Source organism: Psammomys obesus, unplaced genomic scaffold, assembly GCF_907164565.1.
Source record: "Psammomys obesus unplaced genomic scaffold, mPsaObe1.curated_primary_1811, whole genome shotgun sequence".
Classification (NCBI taxonomy): domain Eukaryota; kingdom Metazoa; phylum Chordata; class Mammalia; order Rodentia; family Muridae; genus Psammomys; species Psammomys obesus.
In genome coordinates, this window is record NW_026596089.1 from 1,897,170 (window position 1) to 1,923,220 (window position 26,051).

The window sequence follows — 26,051 nt, forward strand, 5'->3', positions numbered from 1 at the left end:
TAAGTACCTGATACATTTTCATTGATGCTGAACAAATCCATTCTAAAACAAATGGATTGTGTCCTTTACAATCTTCCTTAAATCTTTGATTTACTATTGCCAGTCAGTAGAGTTTAAATTCTTTACAGTTAGTGGTTAAACACTGTCAAGGTGACTGAGTATGGGATACATTTTGTTTTTGAATTACAGTCAGGGGTACATTCCATTAAATAAAGAAAATCTCCTCAATATGTAACAAATCATACTCAAATGACTTATAAACATACTATTTAAGGGATAAAACATTCTGGAGTTGCCCCTGGTTGCTACTTTTTTTTCTCTTTCATTTCTCATCAAGCTTTGGGAATGAACTGTCTTTCCTTACTGATTTCACACTCTCTGTTCCAATTCCCATCCCACACTGGCCCCTATCTCTGAAGGCTCATTAACTGTGCTCATCATCAAGGCCATAGTCTCCTGCTTCCTGGATCTAGTAATCAAATGTTTAGTTTAGTTTTGTTTTTCATTTGAAGTTGTTGAAATGCCCCTTTGTACATCTCCCTGCTCACCTTTCTTATCATTGCTCTCTCCTGATCTTTCTGCTTTTCAAACTCTTCTTTAGGCTGTTTTTAGTGCCCTCTTCATGCCCTTTATGCTGATGTTCACGTCACATTCACATTTCCTGTTTCCTGTGGCTTTCTTGATGGTCAGCAATCTGTGGATTTTGGAGCCTGGTCCTGAACTACCTAACTGTGTGTATGTCCAACTTTCTCGTGGATTACTTTTTTTTCCAGGGCTCTGAAGACTTGAAACTTAACACGGCATAAGGAAACTTCAGTGTGCTCTTTACTTTGGCGATTGGTACCTTTTCCACTGTGTTAGTCAGTTGTCTGCATCTGTGAAAAATACCAGAGAGAAATAACTTAAAGGAAGAGATTATTTAGCTTGCTCATGATGTTAGAGGTCTCATTTCCTCATGATGGAGGAGAGCAGTGCAATAGTTTGTCAGTTCAAGAGTCAGGAGAGAGGGTGGGGAGTGGGGAATATGAGCACATAGTTTCTTGCTTTTTTCCCTTTTATCATCTGCTGCCCATATTTAGGACAGGCCTTTCCAAGCCTTAAAGACCCATCCACACATATGCCTCGATAACCTAGGCTGACGATCAGGAGTAACAGTTTTATAGCCCATGCCGGAAAGTCATCTTTGTTTTTTCTTTCTTTTTGTTTTCCATGTTCATGGACAGCATCCTTTAGGATTTTCCTCCATATCCTTAACATCTCTATAGTATCCTTAATATTCTCCTTTTTGTATCAGCCATCTCTTCTCTCTTCTGACATAACTATACCCCTACCTTGCCTGAGCTACTTCCTAATTGGCCTATCTGCCTAAGATTCTATCACCCTCTAACCCTGTATCAGTTCTCAGGTAAGGTTTCTACAAGGAGCAACTCCTACTGCTCAGCAGTAGGCCAATTCTCCATTTGGTGTGAAGACTTTTTTTTTTTTTTAAATATTACAGTTTATTCACTCTGTATCCCAGCTGTAGCTTCTCCCTCATCCCTCCCTTTCTCAGTTTCTCTCTCCCTTTTCTCCTCCTATGCCCCTCTCCAAGTCCACTGATAGGGGTGGTCCTCCTCCCCTTCCATCTGACAATAGCCTATCAGGTCTCATCAGAATTGGCTGAATTGTCTTCCTCTGTGGCCTGGTAAAAATACTGTTCTCTCTTCAGGGGGTGGTGATCAAGAGCCAGCCACTGAGTTCATGTCAGAGACAGTCCCTGTTCCCCTTACTAGGGAAACCCACTTGGAGACTGAGCTGCCGTGGGCTACATCTGTGCAAGGGTTCTAGGTTATCTCTATGCATGGTCCTTGGTTGAGCATCAGTCTCAGAAAGACCCCTGTGCTCAGATTTTTGGTTCTGTTGCTCTCCTTGTAGAGCTCCTGTCCCCTCCAGGCCAATGAGCATTCTCTGGAGATGAACTGGCAAACCTGGCTAAAGGGCTCCCAGGGCTATTCCTGGAGGTGATCTTCGCTCTAAGGATTATTCTTCATGCATCATTTCTCAAGGGATGCCTGCAGGCACTTCAGTAGTTGGTGCATGGCTGTTTTCCAGAAGACAAAGTGAGAGTTCAGAGACTGAAAATTATTTAAAGGCAGCAGGGTATCTATTCAGTATACTGGACATAAAAACATAAAGATGAATAGCTACAACTATTTTCAGGACACTCAGAGTCTCCTAGGACAGGAAAACAAAAACCAAAAATGAAACACTATGATAACAACAACAACAATAACAATAATAACCACCCACAGTAACATATGTTCATGAATTCAAGGGTGGAGAATATGAGGCATAGATCCTGGATACCTGGTAACTTTAGCCATGCTTTATCAAGAAAATAATGGAGCTGGGTTTGAAAGATAAATAACATGTGGACAAAAATTAAAAAAAAAAAAAACAACATGCCAAGCTGAGGTAAAATTTAGCATAGTATACCAAATTTTCTATTAACTTACTGTTCCCCCAGGAAACCTTTGACATGTAATACACAGTGGGTTCTACTATAAAATTTAGTATGTTTCTCATTTCTCTTCTTTAACAGTAGTATATTGCTTTTCTAGCAAAGAAATTATTGCTAGCTGTCCACTTACAAGTCAACGTGATTCCACATTTTGTTTTCTGAGAACTTAGAACTTTTATCATTATTTCTTACCAAATTTAAAGTTTAAGATTGAATTTTACTTCTTGATGTGAGGGTCTTGAATTATTTTCTCTTAGAAATTTCCAGATAGATGCTTTTAGAAGAACTACTGTCTGCTCTGTTAATGCTGGGCAGGACTATATCAGAGGAATTTTTTTTTTTAAATTATTTCTCTCCTCCATTGCATGAGCAATGTGAATAGCTTGACTCTTCTATGGTTATATTCAGCAATTTTTCTATAGCTTTGTTCATGTACAGGTTTGGCTATTGAGTGTTTTCTTTTAGTACTTAAACATACATATATGTTTATGAGAATAAAACATGGCAAAAACAAAGGAAGATATCACTTTAATCAAAATTATGTCTGAGGAGAAAATTTCAGTTTTTATTTCTTTTTATGCAAAGCAATCAGTTAGTAGTCCTTGGTTTAACATCTGATGGTTTTATATTAAGCTTATAGAATTTTCAAGTCTATGATCCTCCTCAAAATTTCCTTTTCTAGTACAGGGGATTAAGTGTAAGGCCCTTATGAGTGAGTATATATCCTGTGTGTCTTTCTGCTTCTGGAATATCTCACTCAGAATGATCTTTTTTAGTTCCCACCATTTACCTGAAAATGTCATAATTTCCTTGATTTTTAGTGCTGAGTAATATTCTATTGTGTAGATGTACCACAATTTGTATATCCACTCCTCAACTGAGGGGGCATTTGGGCTGTTTCCAGCTTCTGGCTATTACAAATAAAGCTGCTACAAACATGGTTGAGCAAATGTCCTTGTTGTGTACTTGAGCCTCTTTTGGATATATACCTAGTTGTTGTGTAGCTGGATCTTGAGGAAGCACTATTCCTAATTGTCTGAGAAAGCGCCAGATTTATTTCCAAAGTGGTTGTACAAGTTTACATTCCCCCCAGCAGTGGAGGAGGGTTCCCCTCACTCATAAGTGGCTATTAGACATATAATATAAGATAGGCATACTAAAATCTGTACACCTAAAGAAATTAATCAAGAAGGAGGACTTTAGCCAAGATGTTCAATCCCCATTCAGAAAGGCAAAGAGGATGGACATCAGAAGAGGGAAAAAACAGGGAACAGGACAAGAGCCTATCACAGAGGGCCTCTGAAAGGCTCTGCCCTGCAGACTATCAAAGCAGATGGCTGAGACTTAGAGCCAAACTTTGGGCGGAGTTCAGGGAAGATCTGGAGAGTACAGGAGCTCCACAAGGAGTACAACAGAACCCAAAAATCTGGGCACAGGGGTCTTTTCTGAGACTGATACTCCAACCATTCATAGTGATAACCTGGAACCCCTGCACAGATGTAGCTCATGGCAGTTCAGTGTCTGTGTGGGTTCCATAGTAATGGGAACAGGGACTGTCTCTGACATGAACTGATTGACCTGCTCTTTGATCACCTCCCCTGAGGGGGGAGCAGCCTTACCAGGCCACAGAGGAAGATAATGCAGCCACTCCTGAGGAGACCTGATAGGCTAGGGTCAGATGGAAGGGGAGGAGGACTTGGGGAGGGACATGGGTAGAGAAGGGGAAGGGAGGATGGGATTGGGAGGGGAGAAGGGAGGAAGCTACAGGAGGATACAAAGTGAATAAACTGTAAATAATAATAATAATAATAATAATAATAATAATAATAATAATAATAATAAGTAAGGCCCTGTTTATGGTAGGCAAGTGCTCTGTCACTGGGCTCAGCCTTTTAAAACTTTTTTGTTTTGTTTTACTGTTGTTGTTTTTCAAGACAGAGTTTTTCTGTGTAGTCCTGGCTATCCTGGAACTCTGTATGTAGACCAGGCTGGCCTCCTGACTCTGGCTCCTGAGTGCTGTGTGTCGGTGTGTGCTACCACTGCCAGGCCTTTTAGGTTTTGATTATGAGCTGGTCTCATTACATTGCCAAGGCTCCATCCTTTTGTTTCAGCTCCTGAGTGGCTAAGTAGAAACTGTTATTTTATATTTTGATTTTAATGCCATTCATTCATGTAGTGCTCATTTTTAAAACTACTTTATTTGGAGTGTTTAACCCTCAACCTCCTTTCTAACTCCCAACCCTACGTAGGAGAGAGAAGGTCAGTGGGTAGAGGGGCCTCCTTCACTTCTCCTGGCTATTGAAGGTCAGTGGGTCTTTTAGGGCTCTATACCAGTCTCTGACAACAGCAGACTCAGCTAGCAGTCTCCTTTACTATGCTGCACCCCGAAGCACTTATTTCTGTCTGTCTGTTCCAAACTGCCACACCGTCTGTCTCTGGTGTCTTTAAACTGCTGTAGACCACATGCCAACACCACATGCCACCTTCTTTTTCTCAGCTCTTAATTTGTATCTTTAAAGCCCTAGGCCATGCTCCTCTCTATGCTGCATGTGGAAGGCCATTACCAGTTGGCAAAAGCCACACCCTTCGTGAGACAATTAACAGCTCCGGACAAACTATAGCCCAAGTAAAATACCACACTGGGGATTAAAACAAAAACATATTTATATAACATAACTGAGTTTACAAAGAAATTCAAACTTCCATAACTCATTCATTCATTCATTCATTCATTCATTCATTCATTCATTCATTCATTCATTCATTTTGCCCAGCATATAAAAGAATGAAATTAGTATGTGAGATGTATTCCACAGTCTTTCTTTTTCCCATTTTTCTTGGTAGAATTTTTTTCTACCTGGGGATCTATTTGCTGTAGCCACACCTGGATTTTTGAGTGTCACTGTCCTGACATTTTTTTTTAATAACTTTTGATTGATTCTTTGTGAGTTTCATCTCATGTACTCCAGTCCCACTCATTCCCTCATAGCTCCCCTTTGCTCTTGCAACCTCTCCCTCAAAACAAAACACAAAAGCACAACAATAACTACAACAACAAGCATAGAAAAACATCTCATTATGGAATCCGTTATAGTGTGTCCCCCAGTATACCCTCTGTCCACACATCTTCCCTTGCAAATGTCTATTGCAATGAGTCATTGATCTGGTTCGAGGCCTCTGTATTCTGTGGTACCGTCAGTATTGGATCCTTACAGGGTCTCCTTTGGGCTATCCTCTTGTTGCCCAGTGTCATGGAGGTCCTACAGGTGTGGAGCAGTAGGACTGGCCCTTTCATGCATACCAGCTGTTTGCAGATGGTGTAGATTTTGGGTAGGCCAACTCAGAGCTCTGGATCTGGGCCTGGGTGGTAGCTGAGCTGGTCAACATCCCAGCTGTCCCTTATCCACACCACCAGGGTGAGCTCTCCAGAACTGCTTTGGCTAGGCCACCCAGTGCCACCATAGCCTGCTGGCATGCCTTCAGGGCTGGCTCATCTTCATCCATACCTCCAGAGCCAGCTCTACTGTGCTGCCCAGTCAAAGCATGGAACCCTATTTCCCAAGAGCTGCAGTCTGCAAGAGGCTGGGATAGCTCTCCCACTCTCACACCCTCAGGACTGGCTCACATCCTATGTGCACCAGTGTCAGCTCTGCTGGGCTGTCAAGGGGAGGTACAGGGCCCGCTCTCCTGAGTGCTGCAGCTGCTGAGGGGCAGGAGTAGCCTGATGGTTATCCGGGTATCTCCCAGATGTTCACATCCGCCACCCCACCTCCTTCAGTTTCTCTTCTGACTTCATGTTTTACTCTGAACCTTCTTAGCTTACATGACCTATCTCTAATTATTCATTTCATAGCACTATATTCCAGTGACTTCTTGGGCTTGCCTTGTAAGCCATTAAGTCCACTAGTCTCCATTTAATGGCCCTAAAATGAGGTTACTGGCCACTCCTGGAAAAAACCAACCCGAAGAAGCAGCTCAGTAGAGATGTCTTTCTGTTGTCTTTTTCTTTGCAAGGCCTTGAGCATTTCCTGGCTACTCTGCTGTCAGTCCAAGTCAGGTCCTTTCCCACTCTGCCTGAGACTGCATACTGGTGTGGGGAGAGGAAGACACTAACTGGCTTGTGGGTGGGGGGTGACTCCCTTGCTCTTCCCAAACCTTATTGCATCTGTATTCCTGGTCAGTCCGACTTAGTATTTCTCAAAATAATTTAATAACGTTAACTTTGTTAAGAAGTTAGTAGATGTGTTTACTTTTTTACCTAGGAAGTTGTTGGGTGGATGGCTTTATTAGTTACCTATATAAATAGCAGGCTTTTCCTTTAAAAACAAGGTAGGATAAATGACAGAGACATGCCTGTAAGACCTTTGTTCCATGTCATCTTCTACTCTCTGCTGTGCAATCTCTGCAGAACATACCTCTGTTCATGGGGATGCACACCCCAACTTGACGGCAGAAGTGACCTTGTTTTCTGAAGGGATAGCACAAAAAATAAACACCCTTTTGCATTCCACATACAAACAGAAATTTTCTTTCTGTCTCTATGAAACTAGAAAATATCTTAGAGCTATTTAATTTATTTAAGATCCACACTGCCGCTTAACTTGTATGATAGTGGGATTCTTGTAGTAGCAGTCTCAAACTTTCACAAACTAAAAGGACTCTAGCCCCACATAAACCCTTAATCTAAAGGCAAATACTGTGTAATTAATAAGTAACCCAACAAAAAGTAAACTTGAAAGTATGATTCAACAACTTGTGTGCTTTTAGTGTGTGTACTGGCAAACTCCATAGTGTTCTATTTGAAAGCCAGTATAGTGGGGCAGAAGCCAATTGGAGCTAATGATAGCAGATAATGTCCGAGAAAGGAGTGAAACCTTATAAAACTTATCCTGAAACTTTTGTGTAGAAGGTCCTGTTTCCCATGATATAGGTGAGCATTTAGCGACAGGTTTGCCTTCATCTACACCTGTATAAAGAGAATCATTCTGTAGAATCAATGTTGGAGGCACCCATGTGATAGACATAAACTATTTAAAAGAGACACTTCTAATATTAGGGGTTCTTATGTAATTGGCCACATTAATGCAATTTCACATGCACTTTCTTTTACTGTACACATATCCCACACAGGTTCTGGGTAGTTATCTGATTTTATGTCATCTATCAATTAAGATCACATCTGATCCTGACTTACTTCAAGAACTTCTTTGATTTTGATTTTAGGCTCTTTGGCCCTTTAATGATGTCATCTGACACAGAAGCCACCTGTGAGATAAATTGTCACCATGAGTAAAACTTGGAGGAAATGTATTTTATTATTAGAAGATTTAAATCACTTTTACAAACATCTACCCCCCTCCCAATGCATCATCTCTTTCCTCTCTTAATAATTTTCCACTATTGTTGTGATTAAACCTAAATGTCATATATTTAGCAAATACAGATACTGATAAGCTAGAGGGTAGGCCTGTGTGGGCATATTCTCACGGACAGAAAAGTGTGCGATCATTTAACGGCTGCATTCCTGCCTCCTTAGTTTACTTCGTTTTGGTAGCTGGTGGTTAATCAATAACTACTTGTTTAAGCAATCAATAGTGGTTTTAATTCAGTGCTCAAAAAGGATCCATGTTAGCATTTACAGTTTATAGGAAATCTATAAGTGTGTGCACTTTTTGAGTAGTTCATGGTATTAGAATAGGATGCTCCCAGTAACTGCGCAGATGTAGTCAGCACACCGCCAGCTTGGAGCTTTCTATCATCATTTGCCGCAGAGAAGGGAGTCTGTGGAAAGTCTGCTATGCCCTCTCCCCGGGTTGATGAAACGTGGCATGACTGCACCCATGCTTTTGGGAAGCATATCCAGAGACTTTTTCTAGACGACGGTCCACCTGGTACTTCAACATTGTCATAAGTTACCCCAACAAGCTGTTTCTTCCTGAACTGCTCATCACAGTCCTTTATTTCTGACTAAAAGGCTTATCTTTTGTTAGGTCTAAATGGATTGTTTGCTAGTGGTGACTTATGTCTTGTTTCATCGATTTCCAGTAATGAGATGGAGTGGTATGAGGTAAGTGTCTGTGTACATGGGCAGGGGTTCTAAATCACAGGCTGCAAACCACGAGCTTCATGGTGCAGTTTGTCCATCTCCTCAGAAATGTCTGTGGTGAAGGCTTCTTGAAAATGGTCATTTAAGCACATCACTTAAATGACACTTTTAGAAAGCAAGACTGTAGTCATTAGTGCGATGGGTCCATGTTGGCTTGGTCAGGCTAACCTCCAAAGGTCGGGGAGGATAATTCACCAGCTGGTGTTACTGATGGGCATCGTCTCAGTGGAAGGGAGAGGCAAAGAGCACAATGCACTTTTAAACACATTGATTTTTTTGCAAAGTAGCATTTAAGCATGTAACTGGTCATGGACTCCATGTAACTGATGACTACTCCTGTGACTGTACAATGGCTACAAGATGTTCAGTTATCTCCAGTGAGGAGGATGTTGATGAAAACAAGTGCACAGGAAATCTCTGTAGTGTTCTCGTGTCTGACTCTACGCTGAGTCACTCACCTCATGGTGTTGATTTACTTTTGGCCTTCGCTCTTGGTCCTGTGTCAGAAGACATCATACATTACAAAAGGGCAGAGATGTGGAATGAGGGATCTCCCCAAAGAGCATGTATTTCAGCCCTGTGGCTGATTGCTCTTCTCTCCTTTCCATGTGCTGCTCACCACACAGATACCATATAGGCTGATTTCCAGTGAGAAGTTCATTGTAAGTTTTAGAACCTGAAAACAAAATAACCATTTCTGCACTACACAGCCTTCTAAGGTAAAATACAGAAAGGGCTTGCGTTCACTGTATTTCAGATACATAATGCATTCATATATGTATATGGTGCATATATTTAGATAATAGAAATAAGTCAGTTACATGAAGCCTACCTGTCTACTCTTCTCTTCTTTGGATTATATAGAGATTCATCCATTGCCCTTCTAGTCTCTAATTAGAAGAGCCCAGGTAGGTTTTTTTTCTTCTTCATTACTTCATCATTTCCTCCTTAATTAATGCTCTTGTCCTCACACAAAAGCTCCTTCAGGCCTTTTTTATAACCCGATGAAGCTGGCTGCCTCCTTCCCATCTGTTCTCTCCCCAGTTCTTCATTCTATGACCTATGTGTCACTCCAGTTCCCGTTGCTTCCCCTCTGAGTTTTCTCCTCTCCACATTGCTTCTGTCTGCTATGGCAAAAGCTAACTTGAAAATAACAGGATCTTCGCGGCCTGCATGGCATTGTTTGAGTCCACCTTTCGAAGGACAGCATCATTGCCATGTGGCACTGTGGACAGGTGCCCAGCAAGCCTAATAGTCAAGACAGCTACATTCTGCTCTTTTAAAAGTCTGTAAATACTTATTGCATTTCCTACTTCACATGCTGGTTTTTTTTTTTGTTGTTGTTGTTTGTTTGCTTTGTCTTTTTGGTGTAGTTTTTTTCTTACTTGAGTTCAGTTCAGTAGAAATATTTAAATTAGTAACCAGATAATAACATACCTTATATGAACTGTAATCTGAAGCAATATCATTTTGTTAAAGATGCTGAAGGTGTATCGGAGTCAAATAAAATAAATTTGGATAAAAAAATCATATTAAGGAATTTCCTGTTTAGGAATAAATTCTAGGACTCTAGGGAATTTTCCCCTTTGTACACAATATGGTAAGTATTAAATCATTCTGCATAAAAAGCTAATTGTGTGTAAAAATATGAATGGGACATAGGTACATTTTTATTGCATGAAAATTAACCTTCATTCAAAGGTGGATCAGTAAATAAGCTATGATTTCTGGATAGAAGGAGGGGATGGGGAAAAAAAAAGCAGAAGGAATGAAACTGTATAGAACGTTCTAGAGGAGCAAACACCGAGTGACTCCAGGATATCTTGAGATGGTTTTGTTTTCCGATAAGTCTCTAAATTTCTTGGAGTGAGAGGATTCAGTCGAATACTGCATTTCCATGGGGTGCAAAACAATAAGAGCAAGCAGCCTGCTAAGAACTCACAGCCAGATGGTGTGCATACATGCCATGCTGAGCTGATGGTTTGGAGATGCCAGCTCTGCAGAATGGTTGGAGCCAAATGATTCTTCAAGGTAACCCTGCTTAAGTCTTGTTTGTGTTAGGAAGAAGGTATATTCTTTTGTGTTTGTGTGAAAAGTTCTGAAGATATCTATTAGGCCCATTTGATACATGACCTCTGTTAACTTCATTGTTTCTCTGTTTAGTTTGTGTCTCAATGATCTGTCCATTCTCAAGAGGGTAGTGTTGAAGTCTCCCTTATTAGTATGTATGGATCGATGTATGATTTAGGCTTTAATGTTTCTTTTACAAATGTGAGAGCCCTTGTATGTGGGGCATAGATGTTCAGGATTGAGATGTCCTCACGGTGTATTTTTTTTCTTTGATGAGAATGAAGTATCTTTCCCATCCTGGAGGGGAGAGTGGTTTGGATGGATTGGGTGGGAGCTCTCCTTTTCTGAGGAGTAGAAGAGAGGGGAAAGGGAAAAGGGAGGGTGAGATCAGGAAGAGAGGAGGGAGGAAGCTACAACTAGAATGTAAAGTAAATAAATAAATAAATAAATAAATTTTAAAAAGACTTTTCTTTTGGTGCCTTTCCATGTTACACTACATTGTAAACAGAACAGTGAATTTTAAATGGAGAGAATATTACCTTAAATCATGAGATGTCTCCAGTGGGATCTGGTAACTATCTGTGGGAATCAAACTCTAGTAAATTTGGTAGAAATCCAAAGTAGTGTCTAAGTATTGGCAAACTGTTTCTTTAAGCAAATAACCAACAGTCAGCTCATTTGTAAAGGAATGGGAGAATGTTTCAGAAGTTTTACCAGTTATCTTTTGATGATGAGAGGTAACGACAGACTTCCATTTCTTTAGCAGTTCTGGGTATTCAGATCCCATGACCTGAAACCCAGGAGGCTGGCTCTGGACTTTCATGCACTGATTCTACCCCAGTCTCCTGAGCTGCTAGGATTATAGGCATTTACCACCACACCCAGCCTAAAGACAGACATTTTCTTTTCTTTGGCAGTACTGGGTATTTAAGATCCCATGACCTGCTGGACATGGTGGCACCCGCCTTTAATCCCAGCAGAAGCAGTCAGATCTCAGGGAATTTGAGGCCAGCCTGGTGTCCAGAGAGAGTTCCAGGACAGCCAGAGCCACAAGAAGAAACTTTGTCTCAGAAAAACAAGAACAACAACAACAAAACAAACAAACAAACAAACAAACAAACAAAAAACCAAAAAGATCTCATGACCTTGTTCATGTCAGTCAAGTATGTTGCCATAGATGTGCTGAAGAAAACAGTAACAATTCACCAAGTTCTTCCTTCTTTTTCTTGAGCTTAAACACAAGGAAACGGCTTTGTACTGCCTCTTTCTCCTCACTGTGCATCCTCACTGCTCATAGCATTTCTGGTGAGATTTTGGTCACCGTGTGCAAGCTGGAGAGAGGTGACTGAGAGTACTACAAAGAGACACAGGGAAGCCACTGAGTGTTTGTGAGGGGGCAGATTGTCAGGTTACACATTGCATAAGGCGAGAATACACTTCATTTCTGCATGCTATTAGTCATACAAATTCTGAAAGATGTTATTTAGGAAATGTATTAATTACTTTTCTCATCATTGCAACAAAGTATCTGACAGAAGCATTTAAGAAAGAAGGGTTTAGTTTTGCAGTCATAGGCAAGAATCAAAGCTGAAGGCTGGTGCCAGCTCACTGTGTCCATTGTGTTTGGTCCAGGACCCTGGCCCGTGGTATTGTGGCACCTACATTTAGGGTGAATCTCCAACCTCAATTAGCCTAATCTAGATACTGTCTCACAGATGTGCTCGGATACTCGTCTCCCTTCTCTAGTTTTGTCAAATTTTGATATAAGCTACCACATACTATTTATTGCATGTCTATTTGTAGAAATTCTTTTGGTTTTCTCCTCTCCTAGAATACGAGTTTCTGTTTTTTTCTCTTTCTTTTTTATTTTCTACTTTTCTCCTCTTCCTCTTCCCTTGATAACATCATAAAAGTATGCTTCCCCCATATCAGCTAGTCATTTATTTACATAAAGTCCTCCGCTCAGCCTCATATTTAACAGTATCAGTTTTTTATGTGATGCAGGTTGAATATGCCATATCAAAAAATGCTTGGAACTGGGATTGTTTTCGATATTTTGTTCTGCTTTGTTTTTGGAGTGTTTTTATATACATGATGTATATATAATCACCTGGTCTGAGGATGGAAAAATGTCTCACACAGAGTCCATTTTTATGTGCTTTGTGTATTTAGCTAATACAGTTTATGCATCACAGATGAAGGATTTTAGAGTGTCTTTTCCCCTTGGGGATGCTGCAGATTTGGATTTTGATACTGACCCTTCAGATGAAGTCAAGTGTGGCATTTACCACCTTGGTGTCAGGGTGACACTCAGATCTTTCTCATTTTGGAGCACATGGATAAGTGAGGTATGCTTAATTTATATAACTGATAATCACAAAAGTCTTACCATCTGTGTTTGAAAAAATTGACTCATGTACTTACAGGAAAAGCCCAAACATTCTATGTTAGCTCATCAAAAGAAGGCACCAAGGGTACTACTGTCTAGATCTAGAGTTTTAAAGTGAAGTAGTGAATTCATGTGTGCAAAATATGATGGACGTTTAAACTGGATCTTTTCCCTTGCCTCTGTATACTGGGTGGATTTCCTTGTTTCTTGGGTTATATAACATAAGTGAGTGATTTCCAGATCTGTATGCCTCATTGGAACCAAACCAAATTTCCATGTTCTTTGCCTGTAGGAAAGGATTTTTAGATACAGTGCAATGCTTGGCTTCTTGAGCCTAAACCTGCCATTACTATTCTGCTCTTAAAATTAGAGAAGGCAGGGTTAGAAGGAAAGGACTGATAGGTTAGCATAGGATACCAAAAATACGAACAGAAATACAGTAAAAATGACATAGTTTCAGTATACTCAATAAAAATTTAAGAAATTAAATATTGTCAACACAGTTGGAGCTCTGATGTTCCTCTTCAGTCTCTTCCTTTTCAGAGGTGCCTGAATTTAGTGCTGTTATATAGTTTTATTTTTATTTACATGTTTTGTGTGTGTGTGTGTTTGAGCGAACACCACATGTGTGTGCCCACAGAGACCAGAGAGAGCATTGGATTCTCAGGACCTGGAGTAACAGGCAGTTATGGATGCTGATGTCCAAACTCAGGTCCAGCAGCAGAGCAGCCAGTTGTCCTAACACAGATCCTCTCTCCAGTCCGAGCGCAGTGTTGTTAATCTCCATGTGTGTCTTCCTCCTCTGGTGACTGTGCGTGGATATTTGCATCTTTCACAATTTATTTCAATAGTATCAGAATAGGCTAGTTCTTGCTTCTCTTTAGAGTTCCATGTTTGTTGTAAAGACTGAAAGCTATTTTTGTTATGATCAGAGAGTTCCGTTTTATAAATCTAGCACAGTTTCTTCAGTCCAGATTTGCTTCACCTCTGGTAAAACAGTGAATGCTGAAATAGCCTGTTACCAGGTATGACTCCTCATATATACCACAATTTCTGTAGGGCAGTGCTCTCAACCTTGCTAATACTGTGGCCCTTTAATACAGTTCCTCATGCTGTGGTGACCCCAACCATTAAATTGTTTGGGTTGTGACTTCATAACTGTAATTTTGCTACGTTATGAATCACAATGTAAAGATCTGTATTTTCTGATGATTTTAGGTGACCCTGGTGAAAGGGCATGAATCACTGCTTTACTGAATCCCCTTCCTAGTAGAGTCACCAGAACAAGAGGTCACAGGGGTCCCTGCACTTGTAGATGTTCTCTGCCATTCCTTGGTGTTTGTCCAGGTTGTGCTCCCACTATAGGCTTTCTAGTTGAGCTAGAATTGTTTGTGTATTGATTTTGATGACAAATGCCATCTCATTGTAGTCTTAGTTTGAATTCTCGTAGGTATTGGTCACACAGGACACTGGATGCTGACTAACAGTCACAGCAGGTATCATTCTCTGGTGTGCTCACTAATGTCTCACACTCCATGAGGGCTGACAGACTTGAGGAATGTCCTAAGTCTGGAACGGTTCTCTGAGTCATTCATCTCTGGCTATCAGAACCCGATGCCTCTCTGCTTTCTCCTTACCCGTGGCATCTCAGAATCCATTACTCTGGCTGTTTATAAAATGACCGCAGACTCTAAGCCACGGAGGCTAAAACCAGTTCAAATGATGAGGAAAAGTGGAGCATGACTGTGGCTTTGGTTGACTAGTGATAGCAGGGTTTTGGGGAGCTCCCCAAAGCCTACTCTACCAACAATATGTGTGCTACAGAGCTGTGCTCACAGCTGGAACCAGATGTTCTTAGGAACTTCCAAAGCCTTATTCTGTGCCCAACTGAGAACCCATCCACAAAACTCATCCCACTCTACCCACTGCCAATGTGAAAATGCCGTTTCCTCTCTGAAATATTTGTCATGGTCAGTAAACTAAGGAGAACTGTATCATTTAAAAATAAGTCACTAGTAAGTTATTTCTATGTGAAAAAAAAGTCAAAAAATTTTGATTCTATCTTTGGTGTTGAATAGGTAAGATCAGAGCCCAGGAATATATTTTATGCCTTCTCTGTAATTTCCTTTAGCTCTGCCATGGTGCACTGCCTGCACTCAATGTCCACAACTTTGACCCTGCTTCAGGAAACTGACAAGTTATTGGTTTGTACTGCTTCATGGTTCTTACCGTGCCCTGGTCCAAGTGAAATATGGCTGTTGTGAATGATTCCATTTGTAATGATTCAGGAATGTAAAACTGCTAAACATGTGGAGAAGGTGGTCATAGTATCTCTACATTACTTTGGAAAGATTTGATTTCATAGGTACTAACAACCAAAGGTAGCCATTTAATTCAGTCTTCACAGTAGAAATTTGGTCCCATCAGAGCAGATTTTTGTTCCCAACTTATTGCTTTCTATCCTGTGGCAGAAAAATGCCTAAATCCAAAAGTTTAAATCACATAATTTCTCCACACTGGGCTTGTAATTCATATGGTGTTCGTCCTTTTGCATTTGCTCCTTAGGCATTTGCTAGACATCACTTGTGAGTAGAAACAGACCACATATGTGAACTTTAAAGTAATGCATATGCCAGTTTGATAATTAATATTCATTCTGTTCAGTTTATATGGTGTGTGTGTGTGTGTGTGCAGCTTCATTGTCCCAAGAAGAATGAAAATGGAAGTACTGGGGTTCTTTTTTGTTGTTTTTTATTTTACCATTTTGAATCATTTATTCAAATTCCCTGTTATGGCAGATTGATGGCAGGTCTTTTAAGATAGAATAATTTAAAATTTTATTTCTGAGAACTCACCTGTGTATTTTGATTATATCTGCCTTCATGTCCTCTCCGACTCCTCATTTCTCTGTCAACTCTGTATAACTGTCTTAGTTACTTTAGTATCGCTATGTCACAGTACTGTAATGAAGGCAACTTATAAATGAGAGCATTCAGTTGGGCTTACTTACACTGTCAAAGGGTTTGTCCATGACCATCATGGCTGGAAGCATGGCAACACGCAAGAGAGAGAGAGAGAGAGGAGAGAGACTGGGCCTGGTGTAGGGTATTAAAACCTCAAAGCTCATCTCCAGTGACACACCTTCTCTAACAAGGCCACACTGCCTAATCTTTCTCCAAAAGTTTCACCAATTTCTGACCAAGCATTCAAACATTCACCCAAGAGGGTCTTCTCATTCAAACTACCACATCCATGCAGCCACTGCTGCCTCTATGGGCATGGATGTGAGGCCATCCACTGGAGCATGGGTAAAACACCAGGGGTACCCCAGAAGAGAACTGACTCCCCCTGCCCCAGCAGCCTTCAGCTGTCTCAGCTAAGGGTAGGACTTATGAGATCCTCCCCTTTTTATGCTAGAACTTTGATTGGCTTGATCTGAAGGTTTTTTGCCACTATGAGCTCATGACTGCAGCGGCTCTGTCATGTAGAGAAGGTGCTGCTTTGCAGCAGTTTTCCCACATCTCTGGCTCTGACAGTCTTCCCACCCCATCTTCTGTGATGAGCCCTCAGCGAGGAAGAGACAGGATAGTGTTTTTAAGATGAGTCTTCTGATTTATTTTAACTTGTAAAATAATAAAAAAATAAATAAATAATCAAGTTTTCATTTACAGGGTGAGTTCTGTAATTGGGTTTTGGACATATTCTCTTCAAGTGTCAGAGTGCAGACACACAGCTGGCTTTGTGTTCTAGTTTGTAGCTCCTGTTGACCAGTTCTGGTGATTGTCTCCTTGCAGGTTATCCAAGCCGTTTTCTTCGGCATCTGTGTGCTGACTGATCTTTCCAGTCTTCTGACTAGAGGCAGTGGGAACCAGGAGCAAGAACGACAGCTTCGGAAGCTCATCTCTCTCCGGGACTGGACGTTGGCTGTGCTGGCCTTTCCTGTTGGGGTTGTGAGTATAAAGTAGGGTTACTTAGCCCAGAAAGGATGTGGGCCCTACTTCAGGCCTGTCTTTTTTATTTTTTAATTTTTTTTAAATTTTTTATTAATTACACTTTATTAATTTTGTATCCCCCCATAAGCCCCTCCCTCCTCCCCTCCCGATCCCACCCTCCCTCCCCTTTCTGCATGCATGCCACTCCCTAAGTCCACTGATAGGGGAGGTTCTCCTCTTCTTTCTGATCTTAGTCTATCAGTTCTCATCAAAAGTGGCTGCATTGTCCTCTACTGTGGCCTGGTAAGGCTGCTCCCCCCTCAGGGGGGAGTGATCAACGAGCAGGCCAATCAGATTATGTCAGAGGCAGTCCCTCTTCCCATAACTAGGTAACCCACTTGGACATTGAACTGCCATGGGCTACACCTGTGCAGGGGTTCCAGGTCATCTCCAGGAATAGTCCTTGGTTGGAGTATGATTTTCTGGGAAGTTCCCTGTGTTCAAATTATCTTGTTCTGTTGCTCTCCTTGTGGAGTTCCCGTCCCCTCCAGCTCTTACTATTTCCCACTTCTTACATAAAATTCCATTCACTCTGCCCGTCAGTTGGCCATCAGGCTCAGCATCTGCTTTGACAGTCTATACTGCAGAAGCTTTCAGAGGCCCTTTGTGGCAGGTTTCAAGGTTGTTTCCTGTTTTCTTCTGGCTTTCAGAGGCCCTTTGTAGCAGGTTCCGAGGTTGTTTCCTATTTTCTTTTTCTTCTGATGTCCATCCTCTTTGCCTTTCAGGATGGGGATTGAACATTTTAGTTAGGGTCCTCTCTTTTGCTTAGTTTGTTTAGATATACAGATTTTAGTGGGTTTATTCTATATTGTATGTTTATATGAGTGAGTATATACCATGCGTGTCTTTTTGCTTCTGGGACAACTCACTCAGGATGATCCTTTCCAGGTCCCACCATTTACCTGCAAATTTCATGATTTCCTTATTTTTCATTGCTGAGTAATACTCCATTGTATAGATGTACCACAGTTTCTGCATCCATTCTTCAGTTGAGGATCATCTGGGCTGTACCACAGTTTCTGCATCCATTCTTCAGTTGAGGATCATCTGGGCTGTAATAGCTCCTGGCTATTACAAATAAAGCTGCTACAAACATGGTTGAGCAAATGTCCTTTTTGTGTACTTGCGCCTCTTTTGGGTATATGCCTAGGAGTGGTATGGCTGGATCTTGAGGGAGCGCTATTCCTAGTTGTCTGAGAAAGCACCAGATTGATTTCCAGAGTGGTTGTACCAGTTTACATTCCCACCAGCAGTGGAGAAGGGTTCTCCTTTCTCCACAACCTCTCCAGCATGTGTTGTCCCTTGAGTTTTTCATCTTGGCCATTCTGAAGGGTGTAAGGTGAAATCTCAGGGTTGTTTTGATTTGCATTTCCCTAATGGCTAATGAGGTTGAACATTTCTTTCAGTGTTCTCTGCCATTCGATATTCCTCTACAGAGAATTCTCTCTTTAGCTCTGTTCCCCATTTTTTAAGTGGATTACTTGGTTTATTGCTTTTCAGCTTGTTTAGTTCTTCATTTATATTGGATATGAGTCCTCTGTCAGATAAAGGGTTGGTGATGATTCTTTCCCAATCTGTAGACAGTCGCTTTGTTTTGATGACGGTGTCCTTTGCTTTACAGAAGCTTTTCAATTTCATGAGGTCCCATTTATTGATTGTTGCTCTTAGAGCCTGTGCTGTTGGTGTTCTGTTCAGGAAGTTTTCCCCTGTACCAATGAGTTCTAGGGTATTCCCCACTTTTTTTTCTAGCTGATTTAATGTGTCTGGTTTTATGTTGAGGTCTTTGATCCACTTGGACTTCAGTTTTGTGCAGGGTGATCAGTATGGATCTATTTTCATTTTTCTACATGTAGACATCCAGTAGGACCAGCACCATTTGTTGAAGATGCTATCTTTTTTCCATTGTATGGTTTTTGCATCTTTGTCAAAAATCAGGTGTCCGTAAGTGTGTGGGTTTATTTCTGGGTCTTCTGTTTGATTTCATTGATCCACCATTCTGTTTCTATGCCAGTACCATGCAGTTTTTATAACTGTTGCTCTATAGTACAGCTTGAGATCAGGAATGGAGATACCTCCAGAATATCTTTTATTGTTTTAGCAATTCTTGGTTTCTTGTTATTCCATACTAAGTTGAGAATTTTTTTTTCCAGGTCTGTAAATAATTGTGTTGGCAATTTGATGGGAATTGCATTAAATCTGTAGATTGCTTTTGGTAAGATGGCCATTTTTACAATGTTAATCCTGCCAAGCCATGAGCATGGGAGATCTTTCCATCTTCTCATATCTTCCTCTAATTCTTTCTTCAGAGACTTGAAATTTTTTTCTTTTTTTTTTAATTTTATTTTTTTCTTATCAGTTACAGTTTATTAACTCTGTGTCCCAGCTGTGTCCCGATCCCTCATTCCCTCCCAGTCCCTCCCTTCCTCCCTCATCTCCACCATGCCCCTTGCCAAGCCCACTGATAGGGGGGACCTCCTCCCCATTCATCTGATCCTGTTTTATCAGGTATCTTCAGGACTGGCTGCAAAGCCCTCCTCTGTGGCCTAGCAGGACTGCTCCTCCCTTGGGGGGTGGGGAGGTCAAAGAGCCAGTCATTGAGTTCCTGTTAGAAATAGTCCTTGTTCCCCTCACTATGGGAAACCAATTGGTTACTGAGCTACCACAAGCTACATCTGAGCAGAGGATCTAGGTTACATTCATACATGGTCCTTGGTTGCATGTCATTCTCAGAAAAGATCCTGTACCCAGATATGTTTGGTCCTTGTGGAGCTACAAGTCTTTGATTTGCTTGGTTAGGGTTACACCAAGGTACTATATGTCATTTGTGGCTATTGTGAATGGTGTTGTTTCTCTATTTTCTTTCTCAGCCCTTTTGTCTTTTGTATACAGGAGTGCTACTGAATTTTTTGAGTTAATTTTGTATCCGGCCATTTTGCTGAAGGTGTTTATCAGCTGTAGGAGTTCCCTGGTAGAGTTTTGGGGGTCACTCATATATACTATCATATCATCTGCAAATAGTGATAATTTGACTTCTTCCTTTCCCATCTGTATCCCCTTGATCTCCTTCAACTGTCTTATTGCTCTAGCAAGGACTTCCAGCACTATGTTGAAGAGATATGGAGACAGTGGGCAGCCTTGTCTTGTCCCTGATTTCAGTGGGATTGATTTAAGTTTCTCTCCGTTGAGTTTGATGTTGGCTATAGGCTTGCTGTATATCGCCTTTACTATGTTTAGATATGTGCCTTGTATACCTGATCTCTCCAGTACTTTAAACATGAATGGATGTTGGATTTTTTCAAATGCTTTTTCAGCATCTACGGAGATTATCATGTGGTTTTTTTCTTTCAGTTTGTTAACATGGTGGATCACATTGATGGATTTCCGTATATTGAACCACCCCTGCATACCTGGGATGAAGCCTACTTGGTCATAGTGGATAATATCTTTGATGTGTTCTTGGATTCGGTTTGCAAGTATTTTGTTAAGTATTTTTGCATCAATGTTCTTAAGGGAGATTGGCCTGAAATTCTCTTTCTTTGTTGAGTCTTTGTGAGGTTTAGGTACCAAGGTGATTGTGGCTTCATAGAATGAGTTTGGTAATGTTCCTTCTGTTTCTATTTTGTGGAATAGTTTGAAGAGAATTGGAGTTAGCTCTTCTTTGAAGGTCTGGTAGAATTCTGCGCTGAAGCCATCTGGTCCTGGGCTTTTTTTGGATGGGAGACTTTTGATGACTGCTTCTATTTCTTTGGGGGATATAGGACTATTTAATTGATTTACCTGGTCCTGATTCAGCTTTGGTAAGTCAAATCGATCAAGAAAATTGTCCATTTCATTTAGATTTTCAAATTTTGTGGCATATAGAATTTGAAGTAAGTCCTAATGATTGTTTGGATTTCCTCAGTGTCTGTAGTTATGTCCCCCTTTTCATTTCTGATTTTGTTGATTTGGGTGGTGTCTCTCTGCCTTTTAGTTAGCTTGGCTAAGGGTTTATCAATCTTGTTGATTTTCTCAAAGAACCAGCTCTTGGTTTCATTGATTCTTTGAATTGTTTTATTTGTTTCTAATTGATTGATTTCAGCCCTGAGTTTGATTATTTCCAGCCATCTACTCCTTTTTGGTGTGTCTGCTTCTTCTTTTTCTAGGGTTTTTAAGTGGGCCATTAAGTTGCTTGAATGAGCTGTCTCGAATTTCTTCTTGAAGGCACTTAGTGCTATGAACTTTCCTCTTAGCATTGCTTTCATTGTGTCCCACAAGTTTGGGTATGTTGTGTCTTCATTTTCATTGAGTTCTAGAAAGGCTTTAATTTCTTTCTTTATTTCTTCCCTGACCCAGCTGTCATTTAGTAACAAGTTGTTCAGTTTCCATGTGTGTGTAGGCTTTTTTGCTATTTCTGTTGTTGTTGAAGTCCAGCTTTATTCCATGGTGATCAGACAGGATACAAGGGATTATTTCAGTCTTCTTGTATCTGTTGAGGCTTGCTTTGTGAGCAACCATGGTCTATTTCAGAGAAGGTTCCATGAGGTGCTGAGAAGAAGGTAAATTCTTTTGTGTTTGGGTGTAAAGTTCTGTAAATGTCTGTGAGGTCCATTTGATTCATGACCTCTGTCAGAGATATTGTTTCTTTGTTTAATTTCTGTTTTGTTGACCTGTCCTTTGTTGAGGGTGGGGTGTTGAAGTCTCCCACTATTAATTTGTGGGGATGCATATGTGGTTTAAATTTTATCAATGTTTCTTTTACAAATGTGGGTGCTCTTGTATTTGGGGCATAGATGTTCAGGATTGTGATGTCTTCCTGGTGGAATTTTCCCTTGATGAGTATGAAGTGTCCTTCTCCATCTCTTTTTATTAATTTTGGTTGAAAGTCTATTTTATCAGATATTAGAATGGCTACTCCTGCTTGTTTCTTGGGTCCATTTGCTTGGAAAGTCATCTTCCAACCTTTACCCTCAGGTAATGTCTATCTTTGTGTCTTAGGTGTGTTTCTTGTATGCAACAGATTGCTGGGTTTTGTTTACGTATCCATTCTGTTAATCTGTGTCTTTTTACTGGAGAGTTGAGTCCATTGATGTTGAGAGAGATTAATGACCAGTGGCTGTTAGATCCTTTGATTTTGATGTTGGCTGTGTTCATAAGGTTGTGTGCTTGGGTGCTTTTTGTTTTGCTGTAGTAAGGTTAATTATTTCCTGTGTTTTCTTGACAGAAGGTAATTTTCTTGGGTTGTATTTTCCCTTCCAGTGTCTTCTGTAATGCTGGATTTGTGTGTAGGTATTGTTGACATTTGTTTTTGTCATTGAATATCTTGTTTTCTCCGTCTATAAGGATTGAGAGTTTTGCAGGGTATAGTAGCCTGGGTTGACATCTGTGTTCTCTTAGGGTCTGCATGATATCTGTCCAGGCCCTTCTGGCTTTCATAGTTTCTGTTGAAAAGTCAGGTGTGATTCTAATGGGTTTGCCATTATATGTTACTTGGCCTTTTTCCCTTGCAGCTTTTAGTATTTTTTCTTTGTTCTGTATACTTACTGTTTTGATTATTATGTGGCGGGAGGATTTTCTTTTCTGGTCAAATTTGTTGGGTGTTTTGTAGGCCTCATGTATCCTTATTGGCTTCTCCTTTAACTTGGGGAAATTTTCTTCAGTGATTTTGTTGAAAATATTTTCTGGGCCTTGGAGAAGGGAGTCTTCTTTTTCCTCTATTCCTATTATTCTTAGGTTTTGTCTTTTCATATTGTCTTGGATTTCTTGGACGGTTTGTGTCAGGAATTTTTTGGATTTAACATTTTCTTTGACAGATACATCAATTTCTTCCATTGTATCTTCTACACCTGAGATTCTTTCTTCCATTTCTTGTATTCTGTTGGTTATACTTACCTCTGTAGTTCCTGTTTTCTTCCCAAAATTCTTCCTCTCCATTATTTCCTCCATTTGTGTTTTCTTTAATTTTTCTAGTTCTATCTTCAGGTCTTGAGTTGTTTTGTTTACTTCCTTCACCTGTCTGCTTGTATTTTCCTTTTTTTCTTTTAGTTCCTTCAACTCTGTCTCTTTTATTTCTTTCAGTGATTTAATTATTTCTTCTCTGAAGGCCACAAGCTGTTTGTCTGCATCTTTCCGTATTTCTTCACGGATGGCCATAATCTGCTTGTCTTTAACTTCCTCCATTTCTTTACGGATAGCCATGATCTGTTTGGTTTTATCTTCCTCTAATTCTTTACGTATTTTATTTGTTTCCTCTATTATCCTCTTCATCAACATAGATGTAAGGTCATCTTGATTTTCCATTATGCTGTATTGTTCAGGGCTGTTCGCCTCTGGATGGCTGGGTTCTTGAGATGCCATATTGCTCTGTCTTTTTTTGGTTGAGCCTTTACGCTGACCCCTACCCATTGGGCTGATTTAGGTGTTGGCTGTTAGATTCTGTGCTTTCTGGAGTCCTGAGGTAGGGAGTATCCCCTTGGCCGGAAGATGATTTTTCCTGAAGGAGTCCTTCTCTGCTTTTTGGTTATGGTCACTGTATGGCCAGTGTTTCCCAGGAGTTGCCACTGCTCACCTCAGGTTTATAGCCCTGAGTAGTAGCTGTGGTCTATGTTAGGCAGGGGGGGGGATCTCCTCTTCCACATAGAATTTCTCAAGACAGCTGCCCCACTGCTGGGTTTCTTGTTATAAATTTAGTGTGCTGCTGCTCACTAAATTTCCATGTACAGTCCTCTTGAAGAAACTGCTGATTCCCTAGCTGTGGGGTTTTCTCCCAACAGGGAAACTCAGTCTGTTATCCTGGGGCGCACAGTTCTGTCCGTGAAAGTGGGAGGTGCACTCAGCAAGTCTCTGGGCCAGAGGCTGATTGCTCCGCTCTGGACCTGGAGAATGTGCCCCTAGGTTGTGTTGGCGCCTAGGGGCCCTGCTCTGGTCTGGAGGTGGGTACCTCACTCTGGACCAGAAGCTGTGTGTCTCTGTCTGGGATGGCGGCTGCAGGCACTGCTCTGGTCCAGACGCTGTGGGTGCAGCCCTCTTGAAGGACCAGGGATTCCCACAGTTTTGACAGTCTAGCTAGGGATAACTGGTTGATCCTTGGCACAGTATCTGAGGGCTGCTGTAATGGCTCTCTGGCTTTTGTAGGTCTGAGGATGCAGCTGTGTGTCCCAGTGCCCTAGGGGAACTCAATAATTGCGGCAGAGCACATTGCTCCTGCCTGCAGTAGAGTCTGGGTGAGTCCAGGAAGTGTTTTGGTGCTGGGTGTCCTAAGCGTTAGAGCTGCTGACCCCCTCCGCTGGGGGTTTCCTCCTGCCAGAGACACGCAGTCTGGTGCCCTGGTGCCCTGGTGCCCACAGTTCTATCTGAGGCGGTGAATCAGGCGCGCAGACAGGGCTCCGTGCAGGCGCCTGGGTCCCGGCTCTGGGTCCGGGCTGGCTCTTGGGGCACCCGCGGAACCCGAGTCTTTTCCAGGGGATATCTGGTAACCTGAGGTCGGTCCCAATTGTTTCCTGCTCCGTGGGGTTATCTCTCGACTGGGAAATCCAGTCTATGGTGTTGTGGGCCCACAGTTCAGTCTGGGGCCGTGACCAGATCGCGCTGGCGGGTAGCTCTGGGCTGGCGACCAAGCGCCTGGTGGAACCAGGATCTCTTCCGCGGTTTAGCCGGGTGAATTAAAGCTGATTGAATCCCCCACCGTGGGGTATCCTCTCACCTGTGAAACACAATCACTTGTGTTTTATGGCCACAAGTTCTGATTGCTGGTCACTGTGCCAATCCTGCTGTGCTGCTCCTCAGAATGAGAGTCCTCCCAGCGCAGCCATCTTGCCCCGCCCCCGTCTTTTTTATTTTTATTTTTATTTTTATTTTTTTAATTAGGAGTCTTTATAGAAGAGTTCTTTAGCTACTACTAGGGACTGAACCTAGGACCTCATGGCTCTCCACCACTAAGCTACATGTTGGCCCAAGGTTTCTGTCTCTCTCTGTGTGTCCTAATAACACCAGTACCACAGAAATTTTATTCTCTCATGGTGCTGGAGACTGGATGTCTGAGGTCAATGAGTCCTGGAGTTGGTTTCTTTTGAGGCCTGTCTCCTTGGCTTCATAATATTAGAGTCTCTTTCCTTCCTGTCAGTATGGACCTTGGTTCCCTCTTCTTATGAAGAGATCCATTATCTCAATCAAAAGTCTCCAATGGCTGCATTTAAACTCACCCATTCCTTCCATGCCCAAAGTGCCTTTTCTGATATTCTGGAGAATTACGACTTCAGCCTATGGTGGCCTAGCATATATCAGTTGATCAAGTATGCCATACAAACATGAGGTCTGCAATCAATTCCCAGAACCCATGCAAAAACAAACAAACAAACAAACAAACCACAAAATCAGGCTGGATATGGTGGAGCATGCTTGTAATCCCAGCGTTCAGGGAGGCAGAGGCAGGCGGATCTCTGTGAGTTTGAGGGCAGCCTTTTCTACAGAGTGAGTCCAGAACAGCCACAGCTACACAGAGAAATCCTGTCTTGAAAAACAAAACAAAACAAAACAAAACAAAACAAAACAAAACTGTGTGTGGTGGCTTACGCCAGTAATCTCAGTGCTGAGGAGGGGGAGATGAGGATGGAGATCTCTGAGCCTTGTGGACCGGCCAGAATATCCTCTTTGATGAGTTCCAAACCAGGAAGAGACCCTGTCTCAAAAATGAGGAGGATGGCTTCTGAGACCCAGTACCTGAGACTGTGCTCTGACCTCCACATGCCTGGGCACACATACATATACACACTGATAGATCAGCGTGTAGAGAGTTAACAATTTATGTAGCTCTCTTTGCTCGGCCTTGACACTGGCTGTCACTGTTTCCAGTTTCCCAGTCTTGCTACTGAGTCACTTCCTATTTTCCCAAACTTTAAAAAATGTGTTTTATATGTTTTGCTCTCTTCCTCCTTTATCTCTCCCTATGTTGCTAAAGTGTCTGTGGGTATTCTCTACAATTGAGAAAATTTCCATCCTTTCTCTGTTTTCTGTTACTGT

At 41.5% G+C, this 26,051-nt stretch overlaps 1 protein-coding gene across 3 annotated transcripts in view; it reads left to right on the forward strand.

Annotated features, from left to right (window-relative positions):
- The window catches only part of Aig1 (androgen induced 1), a 259,955-nt gene that overhangs the window by 33,655 nt on the left and 200,249 nt on the right, over positions 1–26,051 (forward strand). For all 3 annotated transcript variants that reach the window (XM_055627717.1, XM_055627715.1, XM_055627716.1), the window contains one exon: positions 16,860–17,015. In XM_055627717.1, coding sequence (XP_055483692.1) covers positions 16,860–17,015 — 156 coding nt within the window. The remainder of the gene's footprint in view (positions 1–16,859; positions 17,016–26,051) is intronic.